Genomic DNA, 26,891 nt, shown 5'->3' with positions numbered 1-26,891 from the left:
CAGGTGGGAATCACTATGGGAATACAGGAATACAGCAGGCAAAGTGGGACTCCACACACACGGAAAGCCCGCTGTCTGCCCAATCCACTGGGCACCTTAAAAGATGTCCAGTTCCCTGAGAAGCTGCCATGAAATTACATCTCCTAATTGCTGAGCTTTCCTGTGCACAAGTTGGAAAACATCAGCGAGTTAATACGGATAAGCCGGTCATCCGAGGGCATGAGATCAAATTTCCTGTGGGTCAAAGGTCTGGGGTGCAGGACTGAGTCCTAAGAGAATGCAAAACTACCAAAGGAAAAAAAAAAAGCATGTCTTTTTTCAGATCAAGAGACAAGACAGGCTGGCTGGAGGGGAAGGGAGAGGCCACGAGAAGGGTTGTGGGTATCACTTCCAAACGACATCAGAGTTAAAGCAGAGAGCAGTGCTGCAGGGGCTGCAACAGCCAGGAGCATCCCAGCAGCAGCTCCTGAAAGCACATACACTGAAGCAGGACATTTTCTTCCTCAAAGCGGAGCGAGCTGAAAAATACATGCAGAATCCAGCCCATGGAAGCTGCTCAGGATGGTATGGGGAAGGGAAGGAGCAGGGAGCAGAGTGCATCCCTCTGACAACCCTAGGGGCTGCAGAACAAGCAGAAAAGGCCACAGGGAAGATCACTTCAAACTGGGAACTCCACTCAACACAGCTGATCTTCTCCATGCCTGAAGTGTTACTGTCCACATTCAAGGCTAGATTTGATGGTTACCACAAGTTTGCTGGCTGGAGGGAAAAGCCAGCTGACTGAACCTGAGAAAACACTTATGACCTCCCCTGACACTCACCAGACTGTTGGGAGCGATGTCCCCTGCCCTTTTTCTTCTTTTCCTTCTTCTCCTTTGGTTTGGCTAAACTGAAGAGGCGGGTAGGCATCTGGGGCTGTTCCTCAGCCGCCTTGTTAGTCTGGTTTGTTGTGCTAAGCAAATGGAAAGTGCTTTTCTCTTTCTGTGTCCTTGAAAGACTGTTCCTTTTGGGGAAGACAGACAGTTCTGCATCAAAGTGCCCTTGTTTAGGAAGGGAAGGGCTCTTCTGCTTGGAGGAGTCGTCAGTGCTGGACTGGGAGGAGACTCTTACAAGTTTCTCATGTGGATTTGAAACCTATAAAGGAAAAGAAAAGTGTTTCATTGAGGCATGAAAGTGGCTAGCATAGAACCTGGAGAGGAAACGTGTGTCCCAGACCACTGACAGAGGTTGTGCTTGTGAACATCCAGCCCATTCACCAGCTAAAAAGCTGTCCCCATCCAGACAAAGCAATGAAAGAAGGCGGCCTTGCCGCTAAGGGTGAAGAAATGGGGCATATAAAGAGAAACGCTCCAGTATCTTTTGCTCCTACATGTACTATGCTATGTATCAACAAGCCAAAAGCAAGTATTCTTTAAGATCTCAGTACCAAGACTCACCCTGCATCGTTTGCGCACACAGACGGTGGCAGGCGGCCAAGGAGAAGCGTGCCTCTCCGGCAGGGGAACGCCAGCACACAGCACCCGAGCGGCATGTGTCAAAGGAAGTCTTCCCAAGCAAAAGATGAAAGCAAAAACATTTTTCCTAATTTTTTTTTTTTAATTTCCTAACGGCTGTCTCAGGATGTAATTGAGCCCGCACATTCAAAGGGAAGATCAAAACAACAGCTCAACAAAGCCTCAGCAAACCCTCTATTAATAGCTCTGAATTGTCAGTAAGATACCTGCCTCGAAAAGGTGCTTCCTTCTCCTGATCCCCCAGGCCCCGCAGTTATTTAACGTCTCAGCCTCTCCCATAGCATCCATGCCCCTTGTATGCCTACGTGTGCTCGATGCTGGAACAGCTTCACTGTGTGCCTGGAAAACTTCTGGCCTGATTGGGAACTGGGGTGGGAGGGAGCAAGTCCTCCTCCGATGATTTGCTTTTCAGAGCTCACTGCTGAGCTCCACAATTAGTCCATTCAGGCACCCAAAATCATTTCCATTCCACAATCCAACATTTATAAACTAATTTTGCTACAGCTCTAAGCAAATTACATTCAGAATTACTGAGTTACAAACAAACAAATGATCAACAACAGGCTCAAGGTTCAAATTCAGCCCATGTTTTGCCAACAGATGCTTGTTTTCCTCAGACAGACATCTGCACAGTTACAAAAAATAAACCCCAGCTTACTGAAAAATGCATGGAGCAGGATCTGCATGTGGGCTTTTCTTTCTGGATGGGGACAGCCAGACACCAGAAGCCTCTTGCAGCAGAGCTGGGGACCTTTGCTCACTGAGCACCAGACTGCAGGTGCCCAGTCTTCCTTAGGACAGGGACAATGCCCATCTCTCTGCTAGATATCAAAAATGCTTTTTGAGATGGATGTAAGTGTACAAACAGCTTTTCCCTGCATCTATCAGCCATGCAAGCGGCTTTTGTGACAGCTGGAGGGTGCAGGTAACCCACAACGCTCAGGCTGTTTCCAAGAAGGATGATGCCTCATCTGCCTGACTGCTGCCCAGACCTCAGCCCCCGTGGGGTGAAGGCCAATGTCAAAGGCAGTATCGACCTCCTGGGATTGCCTAGGGCATCTTCCCTGCAAGCCAGCCACCTCCGCTCTGCTGTCCGCCAACACACAGCACAGAAAAGTGGGCAGAGCTCAGGTTGTTGTAATCACCTACTGCTCAAGACTGGCCAGGCATCCTGACTACACCATGTTGCATCAACACTGGCAACGCCTCAGCAGCTCTGGAGGTGCCAGAAACACAGCCCTGCACATCACGTGCAAGGAAAGAGCCAGTTTTAAATACAAGGCCCTGTGTGTCTAGGCTTGGGCTGGCGTCAGTCTATCACTGATAGCATGCAGTTTGCTTGAGAGCCAGCTGGGAGCTCCCTGCAGGGCACGGCTTCCCCAGCAGCTTGGCTGTTGGCATCATTTACCTGGTTGTGGTCAGACTCCTGCCGCATTTGAGCTAATCGTTCTACGTCTTGCTTGAACTGCGCCTTCTCCCTCTCCAGCTGCTTCTGTGCTGTGCGAAGCCTCTCGAGGTCGAGCTGGTAGGAGGCCTTCTTCACCTGCAGCTCCTCTCGCTCCCGCTCAAGATCCTGCCACCCTCTCTGGACCTGCTCCTCTCGCTGGGCCAGGTGGGCCTCTTGCTCCACCAGCTCCTTCTCCCGGACTTCCCACTCCTTCTCCCTCCTCCGCCTCTCCTCCTGGTGCTGTGTCTGCTGCTTCTTCAGGTTGGCCAACTCCTGGCGCTGCTTCTCCAGGTTGCGCTGCTTCTCCTGTTCCAGCAGCGAGGTCGGCCGGAAGAAGCTTCGGGTCAGAGCCCTCTCGCTCAGAGCCAGCTTCTGGTCCTCAATGTAGGTGTCCTGCTGCAGCACAACGCCCTAGGAGAGAGGGGACACAAATCACTGCAGCTCCCTCTCCACCAGAAGAGGCTCCAGCCCTGAAAACCTCAGGGTGCTGTATTGAACCCCTTCTTCTTCTACCAAATTCGTAGCTCAGCACTGCTGCCTTATGGCTGGGCTACCAGAGGATGCTGGCAGAGCATCTCCCCCAGCAGCTTCCCCAATTCAAGTGAGCAACGGCTCACTTAGGCAGCAGCTCATTCCTACAACCTGCCAGCACACTGCCTGCAAGCCGGCCGTGGGGTACTCAGCTGTCCAGGGATGTGACAGGCAAAGGGGAAGGGGAGATGGGGGGCGAAGTGTAAGTGGCTGTTACTGGCTGGAGGGATGCGCAGTTCGGGCAAGCAGCATGCAAAAGCGGGATGAATGGCCAAGCCTACCTGCAAAGCACTGAGCAGCTTATGGAGGCTGGTAATGGTTTGGAGGACCTGCTGCGAGAAAACAAAAGCGTTGCTATTAGATCTGACTGGGTGCCAGGGTATGCGTAAAGCACCCTCCTTTTCCACTGTGACCCACTGGTGGGTCTGACAAGCTGCACGGCCATCGCTCTAGGCCTTTGTTTTTCTCACTCTTCATTTGCAATGACTGCGTCATCCCCCAGTACACAAATACATCCCTTGGACATCTCTCAGAGGTGCCTGGCATCATCTTCCTCACCTTCCTAGCTGTCAGTGTGGCAGGGGAGATGTCTGCAGAAGGACCGAACAGCACAGACTCATGGGAACTCCCGGGCTGTCTCTGCAAACCATTTCCCACAGCATCAGCTTGCTCAAGAACAAGCAGAGTAATTGGGATGGAACCCAATTCACTTAAAAATTTCAGGGCAAGAATTTCAAAGGGTGAAAAAAAAAAGAGAAATCTTAAAATGGATGTGGAGTATTTGCACTCTTCCACTCCTGGCTGGCCCATACAAGTCCCACTGTCATTAGACAGAAAAAACTGCAATACAGCAGGCACACAAGTACAACAGGTGTGATCGTGGAGGCTCTCTGAAAATCCAGATAAATGCGAACGCATCGTGCATCAACACACGGCAAGCTACTTCGGAGTCATGCCCTATCCCTAAATGTATTTTTAGCCTAGCTAAAAATTTCTCTCAATCTCTCATATCCTATAACGACTTTTAAGAAGAAGAAAAACCACTGCAGTATTTGCAATAGCGGTGTGATAGCCAGTATTAAGAGAACTGCTTCCCATTCTGCCATTAATGCTAATTGGGAGTTATGAATGTGTATCAAAGGGAGAATAGAAATCTAATTGCCCCAATTCACTGCACCTGCAACATAAAATTAAACTCTCTCTCTGCAGATGCACAATAAATACAGCCCTGTGCATCCTAGTGGTAATTAACCCTTGCTGCCTGTAATCAGCACGTATCATCCTGCTGGCAAGCAGATGACAATCAGTGAATTCCCTGTCTGAACATCCAAGGTTAAACAAATAAATGACACAGTGGGTTCAGCTTAATGTATTTAGAAGTCTACATGCGCTTCAGCAAATGAAATGTATTTTCTTCTACATTATCACCTACTGAGACAAATTCACTTGCCACTTAAATGAAGGAAACAGCCGAGCAACGGAATCAATTCTTACCTCGTTATTCCTTTTCAACATGAACATCAGATTAGCATTTCCACCCTAAGAAAAGATCACAGATTTAATATGAGGACAAATGAGAAATCACAGCAAATGTGTTCTGAAGCTGAACTAATGACAGACACGTTAAAGCTCCCCTCCATCTTCCATTCTGGGGGAATTCATGCATGTTTCTTAGGCAAGTTAAAATCATATAGAATAAAATGTTAATTAGGTATCATTTTGCAGTTATATGACGGATCGATCCACAGCAAGAATAGGTGCAAGGTTATACTTGACCTTATAATTTCAATAACGATGCATAATTAAACACATGCTTTAGCTGATCTGCAGACAGATGGCAGATAACCTGTGCCACAAACGAATACTACTGATTTGCCATGGTTTTCAAGTCAGGATTTTAGCTACAGCAAAGCGTTTTTGGCTGCATACTTCCAATTTTATTTTATTTTTAAATTAGTAGGATATATCTAATTGCCAAGAAATTCAGACACTTTGAGACTTAAACTGTCACTCTCTCAAAATCTGAACTCAGTGGCAGCAGAGAGATAAATCAAGAGATACCTTCTTTAAAACGCTGTCTGACTCTGTCCTCCGAAGGTCCTGAGCATCGTCGCCTTCATCTTTCGCTCCACCTAAAGGAGGAAGCCAGCATTGACACTGGTTATTCAACATTTTAAGCCATAGATGAACATGCTAATGCCTGAGAAATTTAATACAGGAAACTCAAGATGTTTCACAAAAGGGGACACAGAGCTCTTGACACTTTAACTAAATGCATTTGCTCCCTGTGTATACAGAACATGTCAGCACCACCAGAAAAAGTGGAACTGAATTCAGATTAGGATTGACTTTGGCTTCAGACAACTTGCTGATAAATTTGGCACACTCCTATTAATTGGTGCTCTGTCTAGCCCCTGCACTGCTGTCTACTGCCAAAGAATACTTGCTGAGAAGACACGAGGCAGAATAAGAGCAGATGGAGAACAACAGTATCATATCAGGGTATATTATTGCAGGTATAGTTTCAATGCCTCTCTTGTGCAAGTGCAACTTAAAGCTGGGTCAGATACTGCTGCACAGCACCCTGTGTAATTTTACACTAACAATTTAGCCTTAACCTGAGTTATCAGCAACCTCTACCTTCAAAGGGACACTGGAGTCTTTCTAACTTCCCCCTGGGATGGCTTCTATCAGTGCTCCCAAGCAGGACTGAACTGACCTGTGGGGCCAAGAGGACTGCAACCCTCCACCTGCACCACCCTTCTACTCGCGGACGGTGAAGGAGTCGCATGGCTCTTTGGTCCTCTAGCTCCTGCCAAGACTCTTGCACTCCCCCTGCCAGCTGAGATATGGCCCATGGCGAAAACCCACACCTGCAGTGGCAACCTCCCTGCTGCCGCTCTTATAACGATAAACAGCTTCACATTTACCCGTATCTGCAGCAACATGAAGGACACTGTACCCAGTGCAAAGGCCCTCTCCTCCCACCACCCCCAGGCAGGCTTTGCTGTTAAAGGCTGACCCTCTCCTAACAGACCTTCTCTCCTGCGCCACGTCCTGGGACCCTTCACGTCTTTGCAGGAGGAAACACTTCCCTTCTGCTTTGCTGAAGGGCAGAATGAAGGGGAGTCAGGTTATAAGCCTTGCCCAAGGTTGCACAGGTTGCGAACAGAAGAACTGGAGATGAAAGCCAGGTTTCATGCCTCCTGGCCTCCAGCTGAACAAACAGGCCCTGCCTTCTTTTCCCAGATTCTCCCAAGACTCTACAACTATTGAATTACAGTCTAATTCAAGGAGGCCACTTCTACAGAAATCCTAGAGCTGGGCAATGAACAGCCTGAGGTCCCATTCATCACTGCAACGGAGAGAGGCACAACCCTAAACAAACCCCTCCAGTGTGAATATATTTGTCATTATGATGACAAGGCCTGTGGAGGGCTTTGCAGCTTTCCAACAGAGCTGGGAAAACCTCTACATACTTCTCATGTCTGACTGCCTGGAGCTAACACTGCTCCTTTAATGCAGAAGGTCAGACGAGGTCCAACGATCCCAATGCCGAGACAGACACTAGCGCAGCAAAACCGGCCGTATTGGGAGCATGAGTGAGACCACAGAGAAAGGAATTTGAGGACAGGGAGGTTTCTGATGACTAGGGCAAAGAAAGAGAGCATTGGGAAGCAGCCAACTATGCAGCTGAAATAAATATTCACACATTTCTTTGGGAGAGACTTAATTGCAGGAATAACACATGCAGTTGTATGTGGAACACAAATGCACAGAGAGCAGAGCCAGGGGAGAAGGTGCTTGATTCAGCAATATCGTTATCCATTCGTAAATGCAACAGCACCAGGCTCCTGCTGGAAGATAACTAAAGAATGAAGAACAGAGCTGCAGATATTAGAATAATAACTTGAAGAAACTAATCTATTAAGAAGCCAAATGCTTTTATTAGCATGTAGGTAAAGAAGGAAGGATGATTTAGAGAGAGCACAGAGAGAGAGGAGTGTGTTCAGATGTTTAATCCTCATGTAGCCATGGGATCTCACCTACAATCATTCACCTGTACATAGGCTTTTTTTCTAATCTGTTATTTAATCTACAACTATTATTGGAGAGGAGTTGGGAAACGTAAATCACCAGCTGCTGGAGTCCTTCTGAAGCAAGGATACGATGACATGCATTATTAACAGATGCCAATGTGCACACATGTAACTACTCACACTTGGAGGCGTTCATTTGATGACTGTCAAATCCTCCAAAAGTTTCTGCCCTTCTAGGGAGAGAGATGGGGCCAACTCCTCCTTCTTGTTCCATGGCAGTGCTGCTGACCTGCTGTCCAAGGGCAGTGCCCAGGCTCCTGTTCACTAGATCTTGCAGCAGTTCAACTGATAAAAAGCAACGATATCTCTGTTAAAGACCACCTCAGGCTTCTAAGCTATCTTCATCCCTGCCTGAGCTCAGGTCAGAAATTCACATGCTTTGCTGGACTAAGAAACCATGTTTCTATGACAATGATATGGACAGCATGCATTCCCCCTGCAACAACTCTAATCATTAACTCTAATTCCCAGAGCTCTGCACAGGCTTAGACCTCCCTCTCTTCCTTCAGGCAACCCTGGTCTGACAACAGCATTTCCAAATTTTTAGCCTCTCTAAATAGCACACCAGAAAGTTGCCGATGTTTCCATCTACCCTTGCCTTTGTCAACAGCCTTGCTTGTCCCTTGCAGGCACCTCAAGTGCCTGCTGGAACCCAAGCCCCGCGCTCACACCTTGCTGAGACTGAAGCACAGCAAAAGCCTAGATGGCCCAATTTCAGCCAGTGATAAATCCTGCGCTGCTCCTGACCCCAGTGCAGATTCAGTGCATGGTAGTGCTCTGTGCTGACTTCTTTTCTGCCCTCTTTCAACAGCCGTCAATATCCGCTTCCTTTCCTCATCCTTATTACCTGCCTCTGAGACAATACTGTTGAACAGCAATACCTCCTATCTATGCTGTTATTCTGACAAAGAGAAGACTTCCCTGCAAAACTGGTGCTTGAGGACTGATGGTTTCACTGAAGGTAGGTCTGTTGGTTAGTGTAATTAACGTGTCACCCTCACTTGCTCACCTTCGTTTATTGCAGTTTTCATAATGGCCTCTCCTTTTGGTGCCTCTTCTGTGTTGGCCCTGAAGAGCAGCCTGGAGCCTGGCATGTCCTCCTGCGCAGAACTGTCCGCCATGTCCCGGAAGATCTTAGACTTCTCCTCCAGCAAGAGGAGGATCTGCTTATCCTTCTGCTGAAGTTGTTCTGGGGGGGTGAACAGAAAACAGAGATGGAGACAGAAAATAAAAGCTTTGGCAAAGAAACTGAGCAATTCCTGAGATATTGGCCCCATCTAGTGGAACCTGATGATACAACTGTGCCCTGCACAATCCTGCACAGCAACGGCACGCAGCAGGCTCAGAAAAAAAATAATGCAAGGTGAGGTGCAAACAAGGATTGCAATTATCTGCTGGATGCAGGATTCTCACTCCTCTGAAAAAAGTTTCATAGTTCAACCACAAAACCCAACACAACATTTCCTGCAGGTTTTTCGCAAACCACTCCCCAGCTCTGTCCCAGGCAGGATTTTACCTTTCAGTCCTCTCACTTTTGCGTCTGACACTTTCTTTTCAAACTCAGACTCACAAGGGACTCCTTCATCTTCATCTTTATCCCTGGACAAGAGACACATCTGAATTACTACCAGAACACAACCATGTGCACCACCTGCCTTGCAAGAACAGCTTGGTAGCTTACATGGTGTTCATTGTGTCTTGAATGATCTGTATCCAGCCGTTACGCTCTTCTTTGGAGCTGGCATGGACTTCCACCATTTCAGGATCTTTTACACCCATACTGATCAGGAACAAACCCTTCTCCTCATGAGCCACTTCTCGTACGATCAACTTCTTCAGAGAGATCACAGTAGATTTCTGGTCCTTCAGATGGAAAGAAAGGGGTGAGGAGGGTGAAGAGTACTAGTTCCCAGATGCAAACTAGCATTGAAAAGTTCCCAATAACCATACCGCTACCTCTCTCAGGTTGTAAACATTTTCTGAACCTATTGGCTAATTAAAAAAATAATAATTTTAATGGGGTCAAAGAACAGGGAAGGGCTTGCTTTCCTCCATCAGTCCTGTAGGAAACGCAATTTCACCTTGTTCCACTTCAACGAATAATTAATTTAAAATTGACTTTGTGGTTTTGCAGACTCTACCATATTTTGGTTTAACTCCAGCAGACCTTTGATCTCATCTTCTCCTGCCCACACACACTGTCATTAATATCATAACTCCTTAAACTTAGTGCAGCTTGCTAGCGCCTGCTGCACACACATTATCTCCCCGATCTCTCCCTAGGGTGGAGTAACATCTTGTTTTCAAATCCCACAAAACCCCTGCTGTTTTCAGAAGCTCCTAGCTGGATCCTATGATGGAGAAGACTTGTGTGTAAGATGACATTCATTGTGTGCTATGGTCTCTGCGTAATAAACCTGCTTAGTTAAAGCTTCCCTTTGCTGTTGTGTCATCTGCATATGAGTCAGCCCCTTTGTGCATCGTACAGGATGCTACAACGGGGATGATTTGGTAGCGGTTCACTAGCGAGCCTTGAGTGCAGATCAGCCCCCCCCCCCCGTGTAGGGCACTGAGTCTGTGCAGATCATTGGTGGAACCGCAATAACAAATTACAGGCTTGCAAAATGTTCAAAGGGTGGAAAGGTCACAAGGTTCAGCCAGTCTAGACCATGCCTGCAAGGTACAGCCCCAACAGACTCAATTAGGTACTAGGTTTTCTTTAGCAGGTCAGTGTGCCTAGCCCTTTTATGAAGCCTGCCTTCAAAAGCTAATGTTTTTGGTCTTGTGCGTGACAAATATATTTCCACTGACATTTATTTTCAAGCTGTTCTGCTGAATTTACTGCAGTGGCATTTCACAGACACAGACACCCCCCACCCCCCACCCCCCAGTAGTTTACAATGTATTAGGACATTTCCTTCTGCTAAGATTAATTTTTATGATTTTTGCATTATCCCATGCCCCCTCCCACCCCAATCACTGCTTCAATTTGTACAAACTGAAAAAGAGTAAGTGTATCAAGTGACAGGCAGGTTTTCAAGGGCAATTACCCACTGTGCCAAGGCACTGCAGAAAGGGGAGGTGGGCCATGAACTTTTCTGATCAAGAAGAATGGAATCTGCTCAGCAAACAAAAATGTTATAAGCAAGAAAATTAGGTTGGTTAGCGGGCAATGGCTGGTTTGGTGCACAACACACATCATGGATCTCTCACAGAGGAAGGAGGAGAAAAGGTTGAAGCCTTACCAGTGAGGCAAAGACATACTTCTGGTCCTTCTCCTGAAGGAATACGAGCATGTCGGAGAGGAGAACAGCCTGGACTTCTGCACAAGAAAAAAGCATACCAATGCAGTATAACCACGCAACCAACCCCAAAACAGATTTCTTTCAATAACACCAGCACTGGGGAGCAGTAGGGCTGTTTTTGCAAATTCTGGAAGCAGGGTCAACCTCCCAGTTAGCAGGAGGAACAGGGGGAGCTCCTGGACATGCTGGGTCAGGTTAGCTCTGAACTGATTTTGCATTAAGCAGAACACAATGGCACCTGGGAAACCTACTGGATTTTCTCTCTTCTTTCAGAGCAGGGGAGCTCCTCTCTCCAGCCACGTGCTTTCTAACAGTTAGGACATGGGCATAACAGCAAAAGTTAGAGACACTTACTGAATAGAAGCACTGTTTTCTCAAACGATATTTTAGCCCTCGAGCAAATTATCTGCACAGGAAGCTTTGGGTTTTATAGTTCTCTTGATGAGTGGTTTGTGGAGTGTAAATTATCGTACAATAACAATATTTGTCAGCTGCAGTTTCTTTCCCAGGAAATACTGATTTCAGGAGCTACCACTAATTCTGCTCACAAACAACTCTTGCTGACTCCAAGGGGAGCCGACAGAGCCTGTGTGAGCTGTGGGACCTGGCTTTCTTTCACGGGAGAAGGAAACACAACAGCAAGCCAACAGAGGATTTTAGATCAGAATACAGTCTTTTCCCAGAGTACATGTCCAACCTTCCAAGTCTCCTAATGACATATCATAAAGTTGCACAGCAACTACTGACTATAAAGCCCCACCCAGAGCCCTCAGCACAAAGAGTTTTTGTGTAATGTACTTGGGAAATCTTGTGACAGAGAGGAAACAACCCAAAACGTTAAATCATCCCGTGGGTAATTCCTTCCATTCCGTTTTGGGAAGACAGGATCTGTTCCAGATAAAAAAAACCCACCAAACTAATCAAAGCTGCAAAACGGACTCAAAGCTCTGGGAGGTTTGCAAAAGTCGGCATTTGACTCTGTTCTTCTCTATCGTCTTTTGCAAGAGGGGAAATACTAAAACCCTCTAAGAAAAGTTCCTCCTATACTTCCCTGTGCTCCATTTCAAACCTCTCAAGATAGCCTGAACGTATGAACTAGCTACTCTCTCCCTGGGCTCTGCAGCTTGGCTGCAGGACTTGCTTTCGCTGGGAGCTTGCACTACAGACAGAGGTATGTTTATGCATTTCTATGACTTAGAAATGCAAATGCAGCCTGTACTTATCACAGGATTTCACAACAGCAGCATAACTTGCTTCATCCACCACCTAAAGCCAATAGTAATCTTGGGTGCCTAGAAACCATCTGTAAACTTCCTGTTTCCAAAACCCCAAAATAAATCATAAGGAATTTCGTGTTATCACTGCCTCCCTGCACAGCATGGCACGAGGCTACCAGTCCCCATTCATGCCCAAGTACTGTGGTTTAATCAGCTGATACTGGAGCGAGAGAGGGAAAGCCCAGCCTTTCTGCCAAGCCTGAGACGCAGCCCTGTCTGCTCTTACTGCCACCCTGGTCCCAGCTGCAAGCTTCTTTGGGAGGTTTAGTGTTTAACTCATTAGAGAGTGTCAGCGCTCAGCAGAGCACAGCACCTTCAAAAAACTATTTTCACCTGATAACAAACAAAAAGACAACACCAGAGCCTCTCCTGAACAGTTTGTGTTGGCAGCTCAAGAGCAACAAATGCCTGGGCCACCTCTCTGGAGTCCCAGTGAAACCGAGATGGGAACACTGAGCCTGGGCAGCCCTACTGCAGAACGTGAGCAAAGGAAAAGCAGTGGTGCTGGTGGGCAGAGTCACCGAGAAGCTGAGGATGCAGCGAGCACGCTTCCAGGAAACACTGCATGTGCGCATCATGGCGCAGAGATCTGACTCAGTGCTCTGGGCAACCGCAGCCCCATCGCATACTCCTGGCCCAAAGGACCCCCGCAGCAGCTCCGTTCCTCGGCTGATGCACCGAGGTGTCACTGCAACCCAAGCCTTCAGCACACGCAGTCACCAGGAGGAAAAGCAGCTATCACCCCACAAGCAACATGAGGAATCAGAAATGCCGCGATGGGGAGTGAGAGTACAGCACGGGGAAAGCTGCTGTCAAAATCTCTCAAAGCAGACAAATAAATAAAGGCTGGAGACAGCAATCTAAGGACTAATCCTACATCCAGAGAGGGTGAGCTGTATCCTCCCCTGGCAGAAGGCAGGATAGTCTTACCTTTTAACCGGCCAGCTGCATTTTTTAGTGAAACAGGCCCATCTCGGATGAGCTTCCGATGCCTCAAGTCCTCTCTTGCAAACATCTGGCCACTCTTCATCCTCATGATGGACTTGCTATCCGTCCGGTTGTAAATCTCACTAAGACGCATTTTCTTTTCATAATTGCTGACTTTGCTATTGACTGCAGCGATCACATCTTTAACGAGGTTTAATGACTGAGTCAAGTCTTCATGTTCCTCTTCATTTTCTTTGAACAGAAAGAAAAACACCTCGATTTCACTTCATCCTTGTGGACTCTAACTTCTTGATTTTGCTTGCTTCCTTCCTCTTCTCCCTAATTCCTGCATTGTAACTTTTTAATACTTTCATGAGACAGGCTGCATTTTACCCTCTTCAGGAAAGTTTCACAAAACCTTTCGCATGTATGGTTGAGGTTGGGGACTATTCCAATATACTTTGTATATGACACAGTATAGATGAAATGCACAAATTAACCACATATTTTAGCCATTACCAAAAAAAAAAGATCAAGCTGGGATACTTTGGAGTCTAAGCATGTTGCTCAATCATTAGCTGCAGACAGACTTATAACAAACTAAATCAAGGTACCCGAATAGCTAACCCTAAATGGAGATATGAAACTAAATTATCTCATTACAGCAGTGTGAGACAATAATGGCTGGATTGGTCGATCTATTCTAAGAAATCTGCTTCAGCTGAAAAAGCTCCAACAAATCCACAAACACAGGAACAAACACACACTTAGACTGGAGGAACTGTTCCCTACCTTTGGTGTACTGCAGTATCCTTTGTAAAAGGACCGGGTACTTTGTGATTCTCTGTGTTACCAATAAGATACATTCAGAAATCCCAAGACGCCTCACCAGGGAGCTGCTCATTTTTTTCTAAGTAACAGAGATGAAAATTTCAGTTCTGTAGCAAAACGCTCACCAGAGTGCAGAAAGGACACACTTTTTTCATTGACTACATCTGTTCTACCAGGTCCTACCTTGACAAATGCCTGAAACCGCTTGTCCTTTGAGTACAGATCTTTGAAGTTATTTACTGCCTCGTTGTGATGCCCACAGAATTTGCCATACGTTTTCTTCATTCGCTCGGCATTCTCACCGGAGAACTGCAAGACATGAGACACAGAGGTCCAGTTTGCACTGAGGTCCTGGTGTGATGTCCCAGCAGTGCCTCCCAGTCTCTCAAAAGAACTTGATGAAACCAAATAAGTCCAAAGCATCCTAAACCAGGCAATTAGAACTCTATAAAGTAAAAGGGCTGAGTTTGAGACTTCACTGTGTTCACACAACACAAAATTCAGGATTTTATCTCACAGGGCTTAAAAGCCAACAACAAAAAAATCAAGATACACAAAAAGAAGGGACAAAGTGCAATTAAAGAAAAATGACCCACCCAAAGTTAAACAGCAGGTCAGTAACTCAGCCAAGAAACACACTGGGCATATTTTACTGTGGTCTACTGCCTACCCTCCAAGGCTACGGTCAAACCGTTCTGTGCCTGTCAGGGAATGCCTTTCTTTCTCACAAAATAAGCTAATTAATTTTAATCATTAGACCTTACTCTGAAAGGGCAAAAAGTGCTTCAAAAAGCAGAGGCAGAGACTTTTACTTGTGTGAAGAGTAAAGGTGCCATGAGCTGTGACTATCCAACAGGTATAAACAGGAGAGAAGGAAGAGCGCCTGGTTTTCAGCTGTGCTCTCAGAAGTGCAAGTGTTTTCCAGTGCTTACTTGATTCACTAGGATGTCACCTATCCTCTTGATAACAAAGTTCTTTTCGCTTTTGTCTGCCAACGACTCCTTCTTCCTTTCCAGAATCCGCTGGAAGAAGTGACTATGGATGTGCAGCAAGTTTTCCAGGCAGGGGAAGATCTTGTCTACAACTTGTTGATCATACTGCAGTTCCTTTAACATCCCTGCGCTGTATACATCGTTCATGATCTTCAGGGTGCGGACATGATGCATTTCTGTCTGCATTAGCTCTGTATAGGTTGAAGACAAGGTTAAAACCAAGGCCACTGTAGAGTACACGGCTGTACAGTACAAGGAAAAGCTGCCATTAGAAAGCTTTTCCATATTTGGGCTGCTCTAAGTCACTTCAGAAAATTTCATGTCAGGTATGGAAACATCAGTCAATAGTTTCATGTGTGGGAGAAATAGGGGGACAGAGGAGTCCCACAGTGAAGAACTTTGGACATTGCTGCTGAGGTCTGTACCTTCAGCACTGTTATCTGCTCCTTCCTAGCACCTCACTGCCAGACTCAACATATAGCACTTCTGCCATACCGGATGGCTCTTGCATCTGGCATGAGAAGACTCCCTAGCTAGCTGCTCTGCTGTAATGGAGTCTAAATGTCATCAGCAGACAAATGAGGAGAGGCAATTTCTGTTTTTTTCAAGGCTTCTGGATATGTGAAAGGCAAAAGGAAAACTTTCACAGAATACATACGTTTCTAACAACCTCAGAATGAAACTTTGGCTTCTGAGGAAACCAAGTCAAGTTCCTATTGACTGACCTAAAGCTTCCCAAATCCATGCACGTGAGTATGTCAAGAAGCTATTTACAATGAGTCAAAAATTAAGATGCAGGCAGCTCTCACCGTAAATGACATCTTGCCGTTTGACAACGTCTTTGTTTTGCTGCTGTAGGAACTTGCTGTCCACTACTTGGCTCCATGACTCTGCCTCCAGCTGCTTGGAATCTAATTCCAGATCTCCCATCAGCTGTCCTTCATTCATGTCTGCACCTTCACAAAGCAATATAAGTGCCATTAAGATGTGGGTAACTTGCCTCCCTTGAGATTCCTGTCTATTTAGGTTTGGGCTTTCTTTGCCATACCACAGACATCGCACACATCCTCCTTTACTGACACAAAATCAACAATCCATCCATCACAAATATAACACAGAAAGGATCATAGGGAATTACATCACCTAAGGACCAGGTTATGAACAGCACTTTTAAAGGTTATTTGCTAGTTACACAAAACTAGTTCACAGTTTTCACACAGACCAAATTTTAGCTCAATCGAGGGAACTTAGACCTATGTGAAGTCTGTGTTTTCAAGCTTAGAAAGCCAGAACTGATGCAAGTAGAAGTGAACACTACATACATTACATACACACACACATATATATCTTTAAGAAAGATTGCTCATTTGCGCAGGAACTGGGAAATTTTCTCTTGTCACCATGAGCATGCCCTTGTTTAGTCCTTAGTAAATTAAGACCATTCTGCTCTTTTCGGGTAAATATTGGCTAAGATGTAAAAATATTGATTATATCCTAAAAAAGCACCATATACAAAAATATCTGAACTTAAGAAATAAATTTAACTGACTTCTTTTTCAAACCCACAAAACTAAACAACACATTATTCCTTTCTCACTCTGGGAAAAAGACGAAACGCAAGACACGAGCATGGAAAAGGTGACAGTGTGCAAAATCTCTGGCTGTACGAATGGGCCAGAGGTACAGAACAAAAGAGGAAATGTTTGTCCCTGAGCTAAATTCCAAGTAACTCAGCTGTACCTGGGGCTTCGTTTTAGTTTATCACACTAACATTCTGAGACTAAAGTAAATGTCCATTAGAAAGGAAAACACTTGTTGAAATGTCAAAATGGATTTTCTATTTCTGGAAAGAGGAATTGCGACCTTCCTTTTGCTATAAATGCCATGGGGATCTCTTACCCTCATCAACCAGTGACTCCATGGATTCATTCACCCGGCTGATTTTATGTAAGGAGTCTGTTGACTGTGACAGGAATTTCCAAGTGTGTATTAAGCTGTCATCATTCCCCACTCTGCAGAAAAACAGGACACAGAATATGGTTTATGACATAAAAACCAGCCAAACGTACTTCCAAATTAACAGAAAAAATGCATTTTAAATTGAAAACCAAAGCAAGTGTTGCACAGTTATGTACAGAAACATACAATTATTAATTGTTTTCCAACAACTACCCATTGTGGCTCAACAACCTGTAAGATCTACATTTCTGAGTGACGGTGCCTCTTCTATGAAGAATCACACCTGAGGTTTTATGGTTTGGATAACAACTTTGCATTACTTTCCATTTTACAGTCACTTCCCATCCTCGCTCTCCTTGGCACAAGCAATGCAAAAATGCAACACAAAAGGCTATCCAAGAGCCGGTATCGCTAGCTCTGAGAAAGATCAGAAAAATGGACTGAAATGAATTTCACCATGAATATCCAGGGCATGCAAAGTATCCAGAACATCCCAGTCTATGCTATTGCCCTGCATGCAGAATTGCTCAATATGCAGGCAGCGCAGACACCATAGATTAGACTGTCCTACTGTCCTTTTTTTTTCCTGTAATTGATTATATATGACAGAGTCCTAAAGCACCATTAAGACTGCAGCTCTGGGCCTCCACCCAATTGTTATGGTCACAAATATTAATACTGTACCTGAGCTGTAAATGTGTGCTTGCACAGTACCCAGCCCAAGGCAAGGAATTTCCTCCTGCAGCTCAGAGCATCTCTCTGAAGGGGCCCTGAATACAACCAGACCAACTCAGATGCCTCCAAACTCATGGCATGACTAAACTAACCCAGACAATCTCATTGTGCAGAAGACAACTGATGGTATCATATATAACAGGGGTATTTCTGGCTTTGTGATCCTCTTTTGTACCTTTAATACAAGTCATAACACACACGTTTATTTTTAACGGAATCTGAATTTCTCTGTGCTCGCAGCGTCAGATATACACATACACCCACGCATGCAGGGAGAAACCTCACCCTGCAATGTTCTGTATTGAGACACTTTTCGAAAGTGCTGTAGGCTGTTGTGATCTCCTGTTACTGAACATGGAGGTTACGGTGTTCTCATCAGGAGCGAGTATTGCAGAGCGAGGGCGCTCCTTCGGTTGTGAGCCTAGAAGAGAAGTATCAGAAAAAAGTCAGCTCACGTGACTGCATTCTTAACTGCGATGATGATGACAAAGAAACCAAGCTCTAAAATTCACTTTTCTTTCAAGAGTTGCTACCAGGAGACCTCAGCTGCCAGAAACAGCTGTACAAAGGAAAGAACGTCAATCCCTGTGCAGAACTGACTGCATTGCACTACGCTTAAAAGATCTGGGTGGGATCTGCAAGTCCAGAAACTTATATTTGGGAAACTGTATTTAATTTAATAAATAATCACATGAAGCAATCTACTATGTTGCTTTTTAATTTCCCTGGGCCTATAATTATATACACCTTCCTGCTCCTGGTCAAACTTTTTGAGATAGGATTCTCTATCAGTATATACCACAAAGGAATACTAATCCTTATCTCATTATACTATCACATACCTTTAACTAATCTTCTAATATTAATTCCAGATCTTCCCTTCAGATGCATTTCTGCTTTCTGGAGCGATACCTCCAAATTTCTTGCTAAATACCACAGTGGGTATCATATAGTACGGTTCCATACGGCGATCTCCAAGCTATCACTAAATAAATTTATCAAATCATGGCACTACAAAACCCGTGTCCTATTTCACTCCTATTCTTTGCCCTCGGTCACACTGGGTAGCTCCGCAGTGCAATGATATCTCAGCGCAGCCAGGAAAAGTTTGTCAGTATTGCTCCTACTCAAACTTTCTGGTTTTACTACCTCAAAGCATAAGACTATTCAATTAAAAAGAAAAAAAAGTGTCTTGAACAAGCATCCTCTTCACTTTTAACAAGTTCTGTTAATATAATACTCATAGTTGGATTCTTTCCAATGTCAGACACCCATGGACATAGGCTGCATCTTCCAGATTTTGTGGACTTACCGAGCTGTAGGCCTTCAGCAAGCTACAGCTGTCAAGTGGTTGCTCTAAATCTGAAATGCCTTTACAGCTGCTTCAAGCTACACGGACAGCACAGAAGCGGATGAACTCTGTGCAATTTCAGTACAACGTCTGAAATCCCGAACACTGCTTAACATGCACAGAAGATGCTCTCATCCCTGCTTTGATAAACACTTATTGTTCATAATGCCAAATATTAGTTGTCAGAACAGTTAAGAACAGCAGATACAGATCACCAGCAAAGCAGAGGAAGTTCTCTTACTTTTGTTTCTCATGGTTACTGTGGGTAATGAAGAGGTATCATGTGCCTGCAGCATCCCTCTCTGAGGCTGAAAGAAAAATGAAATTCGCTGTAATTTCCTTCTCCCTTTTCCCATCAGGCTGTGCCACATAACTAAAATAAAAAAGCTATGTTTTTTCTGAGTCCTCTCAGAACAGCTCACTTCTTGGCTGTCTGCATATTTTTTATTTTTTTAATATATATATATGCACGCACACACACGCACCCCCTCTTCCCCCCGTTGCCGTCAGTGAAACGGGCAAAATAACAGATGGAGAAATGTGCAGCATATAGGAAAATGAGTCAAGAAAGTGTTGACAATACTGAAGAGAACTGAAAAATCATAACTGTATAAACATTAACGAGCTTGGAGGACCATACTGCAGAAGAGGTTCCTCACATTTGGGGCAAGCACGAATTCTGCATGTTACTCAATAACAACACAGATATTTAAGAGTTTTCATTATGCATTATATACACATGATGCTGCATTACAGGATGCAGCATTTGAGAATTAGGAAATATGGCATTTAAGGGTGCTGGACACTTTTCCCCCTGCTCCAACTGAAGCATAGGCCAGACCATCTCACCATAAGGTGCCCGTGTACTGCAGGGAACAATGCAGGGAATTTGCTGCCAACAAACACCCTGTGGCGCTGACCTGGAGCATTCACAGAGTCCCAGGGAGAACTACTGATTAATGTCTGGTCCTGAGGAATTTCAGGAGAGCCCAGAGAAATTATTTACTATAGTGCAGGGGCTGAAGTTCTTTCTAACAATCTGGAAACTTTGGGACATGTGGTAGATCATGTTATGTATCTGCATCCTAAACTGTTAAAACTTTTTTGTTTATTCAGTAGAGTAGATGAAATCTCTTACCTTCATTTTGACCTTTGCACAAGAAGCAAAACTCTCCTTACAGCCTTTGTGAACAATTGCATTGCAGTCTGGCAAAAGAAAAAAAATAAAAAACAACTGAGTAAAACACAACACCAAAACCCAACAACAACAACAACAACAAAAAAACCAACACAGAAAATAGGTCACTCTGCCATTTTTAATCTGAACTTATCTGGCGCAATCTGAGTTATCTGGCACATCTGAGAATTACAGCTTTCTGGCATCATTGTGGTTTACATGAATAGCTACAGATACTGAGAGACAGGCTGCTTTCCTGGATAATTAGCCCTTTGTTTGTTAACAAGATTTCCTCATGGAATTCAACAGGAAATTTTGTTTAAAAAAAAAAAAAAACAAAACAAAAAACCAAAACACAAAATCAACACAAGGTTGAGTCACCAGGGCTGAATGGGTCTTAAATTAAAAAAAAAATAAAATAAAATAAAGAGTTATTCCTCTGAAGGAAAAGTAACGTGGAAAGCAGAAGCAGGAGACAGAAACCAATTGTAGGGCCAATATTTCCTCTGAAAACACAAATACTGTTCTTATCAAGGCAAGGATTGTGGATCCAAAAGACAGGAAAAGGACAGGAAAATGCATTTACATTAACTCAAGACATATAGGCAAGATCTACAGTACAGGAACCAAGTGCTACTGTACTACAGGATCATCAGAACAAGTAACAGGAGCATCTGCCAGGTGACCACATGTGTGAGGTTGGGATTTTCTGCTGAAAACTAGACTGAAGCCACTGTTGTGGTCCGAAACCACATTTACCAATGCAAAGAGCATTGTGCTTCAACTCCATCCTTTGCTACACATCTGCCAGAGCAAAAGCTGTGTATCTTCTTCAGAACACCCCGAGTCTGCCCATGATCTCTGCCAGCAGACTTCTGGGAATCAAAGTTTGCAAATATGACTAAAACTGGGTTTTTTTTTGTAATAACTGATAATTAGGTTTGGAGCGTTAACTCTTCTGACAGAGGAAAGATCGCAACTCAAAGCCCCTCAGATGAGATTCAGTAGCTTAGAAAAAGCCTTTTACTTCCACTCATTCATGGAATCATATTAACAGATCATGAATTATGTTTTAAGTGTACATTACACTCTAAGTGTACCGTTCTGAATTCTTTCTAGAAGAAATATGAAAGGAAAAAATTTCGCACCTAGAATGACAAAATATGCTCGCATTCCTAAAATTGTTTACATTGGGGCCTACTTAAAACAGATTTTCTTCTGAAATTTTGAGAGAGGTAAGGGTAAGGCCATACGGTGTTGCTATTCTGTCAATGTCCCACAATTTCCTGTGCAAGAGAGACAGAAGCCGCCTGCATGCTCTTGCAAAAGCCCACAAGCAGTATCATTTTCAGATCAGACAAGGAAGAGGGGCAGAACCTGCTTCTGGTACATGCAAAGAGGCAGTGGGACAATTCAGAACCATGAAATTCACACTCAAGCCTTGAAAGCCTGAAGGCAGCTCTTTAGCATGTACCGCTTAGCAATACAGCATTTTAATTTTTCAGATTGAAAAGCAGGTTTCAGGGACTTTACTCCTCCAGTTCAATTCTTCAGTAGGTAGGAAGTTCCTCCAATTCCTCTGTATCACTAGTATTAACAATTAAAACCCCAAACCACTTTTTTTCTGCATCAGTGATCACAAAGAACTGAAAAAGACCAGGCAGAGAGCTATTCAAAATTAGGTGGTTTTTTTTCTTGCTCATTTGTTTTAGAGCATGCTAAATCTTTCAGCATTGACTAGCTGTTTCAGGAAGCTGGGGCATCATTGAAAAGTCGAGACATTGATTTAAAATGATCCAGTGCTTTAAAAGGCACTTAAAGTCATCTGTAGGTGAGACAGAGCAGTGATGGCAGCAGTGAAGCACTGCCACTTCTGCAGGAAAAATGTAGTTACCACCACCACAGGAACAAGAGAGCCTCTGCTCCTGGTTGTCAGCCACTTCCAAGGCACTTAATGGCTGATTTTAAGACGCGATGGGAGAAAGGACCACTTTCAGATGGGAGCTTCGAACCTGGGCCCTGACCAAACTCTCCTTGTGGCATTCATTTTCTGGTCAACGCAGAAAACAATAATTTTCTGTTGTACCTTGAAAAATAAGGAAAGAATGTCTATGCTAAAACGTATGACATTGTTGGATTATTTTAACTCGTTAGGGTATAGAGAGTTAAACTGGGATATAGTCTAAGTAGCTTCAGAAGCTCTTAAGAGAGCCAAACGGGGAAAGGGAGAGGATGCATTTGAGAGCTTGTAACTGTTGGTGTTTTCTGTTTTCCATTTCCCATCAGGCTGACACAGAGCATCTCATGCAAAAAACTTTGCTGAAATCTCTTCTGTTCCAGGAGACTCAAACTGTCATTCAGGAGCTGGCTACTCCTTCCCCTGCTCACCAGAGATGTTTTAACACTGCTCATCTATCAGAAGGAACAGACAGAGACAGAGCCTCAGGCTCCGGCCTGGGAGCAATTCCTGTACACGCTTCGACCCATCTCTAGGCTAGTGGAGTAAAAGATATTACTAACAGTGAGGAATGGAGAGCCCTGAGCTGCGGAAAAAGACATTTGTGTCTGCATATTATAGCTTTGGGTCGCTGTGCAAACCAGCCACCATTCTGGTCTTGACCACACAAATGCTGCTGGCCTTATCGAGCTACAGGCATGAGAAACCATCTGATAAGAAAAGAGAACAAAATCACCAATATCGCAGAAACTCTGCTGTTGTTCCCGTACGGCCTGCATTGTATTGCACGTACTTCACATGCACGTAGATAGCTGCCATTTGACCTGTGATGCAATTTCATGTATAAATGGAGAAGAGGGTTAGTATTTCCTTTTTATATCGTGCTGTTCTCACTGAGGGCTCACTGAAGCAGTATTTCGGAGAACTAAAGCAATATACTACAGGTGGGTGGGACAATTTTTCCCCATTGGAAATAAAAGTCATGACCCAAGCCAGCCTTCCCTGTCCTCTATCCATCTTATCGAAACACCTCAGCCCCAAGCCATTACATGCAGCTGAAATAACCAAAGTCCTCCAGCTGACTGATACATCCCAAAAAGCAGGGGCAGAAAATCCCATAGGATGCCACGACGCCCAAGCTCGGGCTAGGAAGGAGGTCACAGCCATGACTCATGTCAGTCCAGCTTCCACAAGGCAACATGCTGCTCCATTGATCACACATTCCAAAGTCTCCCTTACACCCCACGTCCAAGAGAAGAATAAAGCGTAAAGGTTTGCATTTGCCCTGTCAGATTTAACAAAAACCAAAGGGAAGGTGGGGGGAAAAACACAAAGGGAAGGTAGGGGGGAAAAAAACAAAGGGAAGGTGGGGGAAAAAAACAAAGGGAAGGTGGGGGGAAAAAACCCCGACTTACTTGCACAGTAGTACGAATCCTTATTGAAAGGTTTCATACAGTGGTAACAAGTTGCTTGGGCTACAACAGACGTTGCAGTGAAGTGATGTCCATTTAACAGCTTCTTATCTTTTTCCTTCTCCTTGGAATCTTTGTCCTTCTCTTTAGTTTTCTCTTTATCTTTCTCTTTTTCCTGCCGAGAAAAAATGAACAAATGCCTTGTTACCCCGCTGAGGTCTATTCTCTAGTTACAAATTCTTCAGTGTTTGCCTTCAGCACTATGACGATATCGATCGACATACACTGTAACAATAGTCATGTGTCTGCACAGGTCTCCATTAAAAAATCAGCTTACAGCCCCCATGGACGTGAATTAACATACGATTGACTCGCAGAGCCTTCTGCACAGGTATCTCAGCAGCAGAGACGAAATTGAGTCTGTTCTGAAGGCAGCTATTTTCTTCCACCTTTGTTTTATATTTGCAATACAATGACTTGCTACTTTTTCTTCTAGGCTCTAATCAATCTCTTCAGCACTTTCAATGAATTTTGTTAAATACAAACATCCCATGTAATGTGTATCAAATTTTCACCACAGTTAATTTTTAAGGCTGACCCATAACACTCATGCTTTGCAGCTGCATTTCTAATGGAGAGCGCAAACTCCTCCCTGGTGACAGTACAGCACCACTGCCAGGATATTTCCACCTCCGTTTTCCTTCTGACTCACAACTTTTTCAACAGTTTCATGCAATCCCAAGTAACTATGTGAAGCTTTTTGGGGAAATGGATCTTTCACAAACTCTCGAAATATGGCACCACAGAAAGGCTGAGGAACAACAGCAACACCACGGAAGATTATCTTGTCTTTGGAAGCCACAGTTCGACCTCTGGGCTACTCAGCTTTGGAAAGATGACAAGCACAGCCAACTTCTCTAACTTTTAACAGAGCTTTGGCTTACCTTTCTATCACTACCTGAGATAGAAAATTGATAACTACTAAAAATTTGAAATATTTTTCCCTGCAGCCTTTAATGGATTTGGAATTCTCCTGAACAATTTTTAAAGGACACTCCGTAGAAAAACTCCAGGTTTGAATTACAGCGACTCCTTGTCTTTCTTCGTACCACCCTACAAAATGTTTGCTGTACAATTCAGCTTCAGAAGCTTAACCAGAAATTGGTAAAGGCTTCTGTAAGCTTATCTTTGCACTTTGTTATTTATATGCCATGTGCCCTTTGCTAAATATTGTCAGAGCGTAAATATCAGAGAGCTGCAGAGCACCCCATGTGAACAACTGCCATGAAGCAGTTAAAAGAGGTATTGAGCTCTGCAGTCACCAGGAGGCAAACTTTTGAGCCTTTGATGACACACTCAAATAATTAGTAACTCAGCCTAAGGCCTCCCCTCCCCCAACACACCCAGGCAAAATGCTGGTGTCGGACTCTTTCCCTGCAAAGCCTCGTACACAGAAAGTCTATTTAGTGGCCCCAAAGGCTATTTTGTTCTGAAAATAAGCAAAACCAAGGATATTACTGGATGGAATAATCCTGTCTGAAGCAGAAAACCTGCCAGGAAGAGTCTGCTTTGCAGCACATCTCCACCTCCTTTGAGACATCGTCTCAGATCACCACCCCATGTAAATCTCCAGAGCCCTGTGGCTCCATCCGGTGACCTGCCCACCTCTAACCCTGCCCAGCCTGGCAGGATTCAAGAACCAAAACCCTGCAGTTTAGTCCTTGGCTGATGGTACCAAGATGACACCTGGAGTTTTGCTCTATTGCTAGGACTTGTGAAGCTCCAGAAGAAAAGATCACCCTACACTCAAGGCAGATCTTGCAACTCTCACGCTTAAAATGCTGAAAGGAGACTCACCGTCCCATACTTTCAATGTACCTGATGCTTACTGCAAAGCCCGGTAATTCTAGAGTCTGAAAAAATACCCTGTCTTCATAAAATCATTGTAAAAAAACATTTTAATTAAAGCTGAACGACCCCAGGAAAAACAGGAAATGGGTGCACCGCTTTCAGGGAGGAAACAGCAGACTTCACACACGGGATGCCATCCACACCGCTGAAGTACAAGGTCTCAAAGCGAGATTTTTTTTTTCTTTTTGCTGTGACAGTTACTGGAAGATATTTTTTTAAATAAAAGGACTGTAAAAATAAAACCATTTTCCTGCGCTGTCGGAGTGGCCAGCATGGCTCCAAGCACGGCTCCATGGCTGAACCTGCACCGACGTGCACTAACAGACACGACGGGTACCGCAACTCGGTCGTACGGCCCAAAAGAACAGACCGTGCGCCACAGCGGCGGATCCGGCTCTGAAATAACCACGAAGCTCTTACCTCCCAGTGCTTAAGTCCTACTAGCTTCACTGTTATTTGAGGTACTTCGGCAAATTTATTCCATTTTATCGACATCGTTCCCCCGGGGGCAGGAGGGCAGCTCCCCGGCAGCATTAGCCCATCGTGATGGCCAAGAGCTGCCAGCACGGATGGCCGGAGGGGGATGGCAGTCAGAGAGGAGTTGAGCAAAACGGGGAGGGCGGGACGATTGCTGCTAACTTCCTTGAAGATGATTTTAGCTGCCTTGCTACTGCTTTCATCTTGCACTCCCCTAGCTTCCACCAAAAAAACCCAACCCAAAACAAAAAAAATACAGGCAGGAAATTATGGAATTAATATTTTATAAGTCACAGGTGAAAACGAGACCACCCATTTAAAAGGCAAAGGGTGGTAAATCAAACCCCCTGTAATGTTTGGGATACAGAAAAAGTTAATTTTAACATACCTCAGTGTTGCTATGTAGTACTTCAGTAAACAAAGTGCTGCAGAAGATTTCCCAGACAGAAGGGTTTCATGTGTTTGCGCTCTTCCTGCTCTATGGTTCACAAATACTCCCTGTCTCCTACTCCTTTCAAACACAACTCTGACTACACACACTGAAACACTGTTGGTGGTACACCACTGCCTAATAAGTGCACAAGTCAAGGAAAAAGGAGAAATTACTCATGCTAATGTTTTGTCATCATTTCCCAGAAATGCTCTATCAAAAAAATGAAGAAAATTAGTCTTTTTTTTTTTTTTTCAAATTGACAGAGGATATAGCATGTTTTAGAATTCACAAACGTGAATCAGTGCATGCTGCTAATTTCAAGAGATTCACTGACTAATCCCCAGATAACACAAAGTACATGCCAGACATGGGGAAATTCACACAGACTTCTATCAGTATCCCCTCCAGTTAGTACTCCAAACACCCCTTTATTCTTAGGACTTTTTTACATAACTGTTTACACCATTTTCAAAAGAGCCACTGCCATTAGGCTCAGGTGTGCTTTATTTTACAGTTCATCTTAGAAAATGGTGTATTTCTGAAGGTTTGGAGAAA

The 26,891-nt window shown here is 44.5% G+C and overlaps 1 protein-coding gene across 8 annotated transcripts in view; it reads right to left on the bottom strand.

The window, feature by feature from the left end:
* AKAP13 (A-kinase anchoring protein 13) overlaps positions 1-26,891 on the bottom strand; it is a 222,893-nt gene that overhangs the window by 5,595 nt on the left and 190,407 nt on the right. For 6 of the 8 annotated variants that reach the window (XM_064456194.1, XM_064456193.1, XM_064456198.1 and 3 more), the window contains 20 exons: positions 23,519-23,690; positions 20,108-20,175; positions 19,211-19,277; positions 17,904-18,039; positions 16,824-16,936; positions 15,734-15,880; positions 14,865-15,115; positions 14,116-14,241; positions 13,894-14,011; positions 13,105-13,353; positions 10,838-10,914; positions 9,274-9,455; positions 9,109-9,191; positions 8,602-8,781; positions 7,713-7,877; positions 5,554-5,624; positions 4,987-5,031; positions 3,774-3,824; positions 2,923-3,372; positions 822-1,134 (listed from right to left, as the gene is read on the bottom strand). In XM_064456194.1, the coding sequence (XP_064312264.1) occupies positions 822-1,134; positions 2,923-3,372; positions 3,774-3,824; positions 4,987-5,031; positions 5,554-5,624; positions 7,713-7,877; positions 8,602-8,781; positions 9,109-9,191; positions 9,274-9,455; positions 10,838-10,914; positions 13,105-13,353; positions 13,894-14,011; positions 14,116-14,241; positions 14,865-15,115; positions 15,734-15,880; positions 16,824-16,936; positions 17,904-18,039; positions 19,211-19,277; positions 20,108-20,175; positions 23,519-23,690 (3,064 nt within the window). The remainder of the gene's footprint in view (positions 1-821; positions 1,135-2,922; positions 3,373-3,773; positions 3,825-4,986; positions 5,032-5,553; positions 5,625-7,712; positions 7,878-8,601; positions 8,782-9,108; positions 9,192-9,273; positions 9,456-10,837; positions 10,915-13,104; positions 13,354-13,893; positions 14,012-14,115; positions 14,242-14,864; positions 15,116-15,733; positions 15,881-16,823; positions 16,937-17,903; positions 18,040-19,210; positions 19,278-20,107; positions 20,176-23,518; positions 23,691-26,891) is intronic. The other 2 variants (XM_064456196.1, XM_064456197.1) reach the window with 2 other exon arrangements.

The sequence above is a fragment of the Phalacrocorax carbo genome, chromosome 7 (genome assembly GCF_963921805.1).
Source record: "Phalacrocorax carbo chromosome 7, bPhaCar2.1, whole genome shotgun sequence".
Lineage (NCBI taxonomy): Eukaryota > Metazoa > Chordata > Aves > Suliformes > Phalacrocoracidae > Phalacrocorax > Phalacrocorax carbo.
This window is presented reverse-complemented; position numbering and strand designations above follow the sequence as displayed.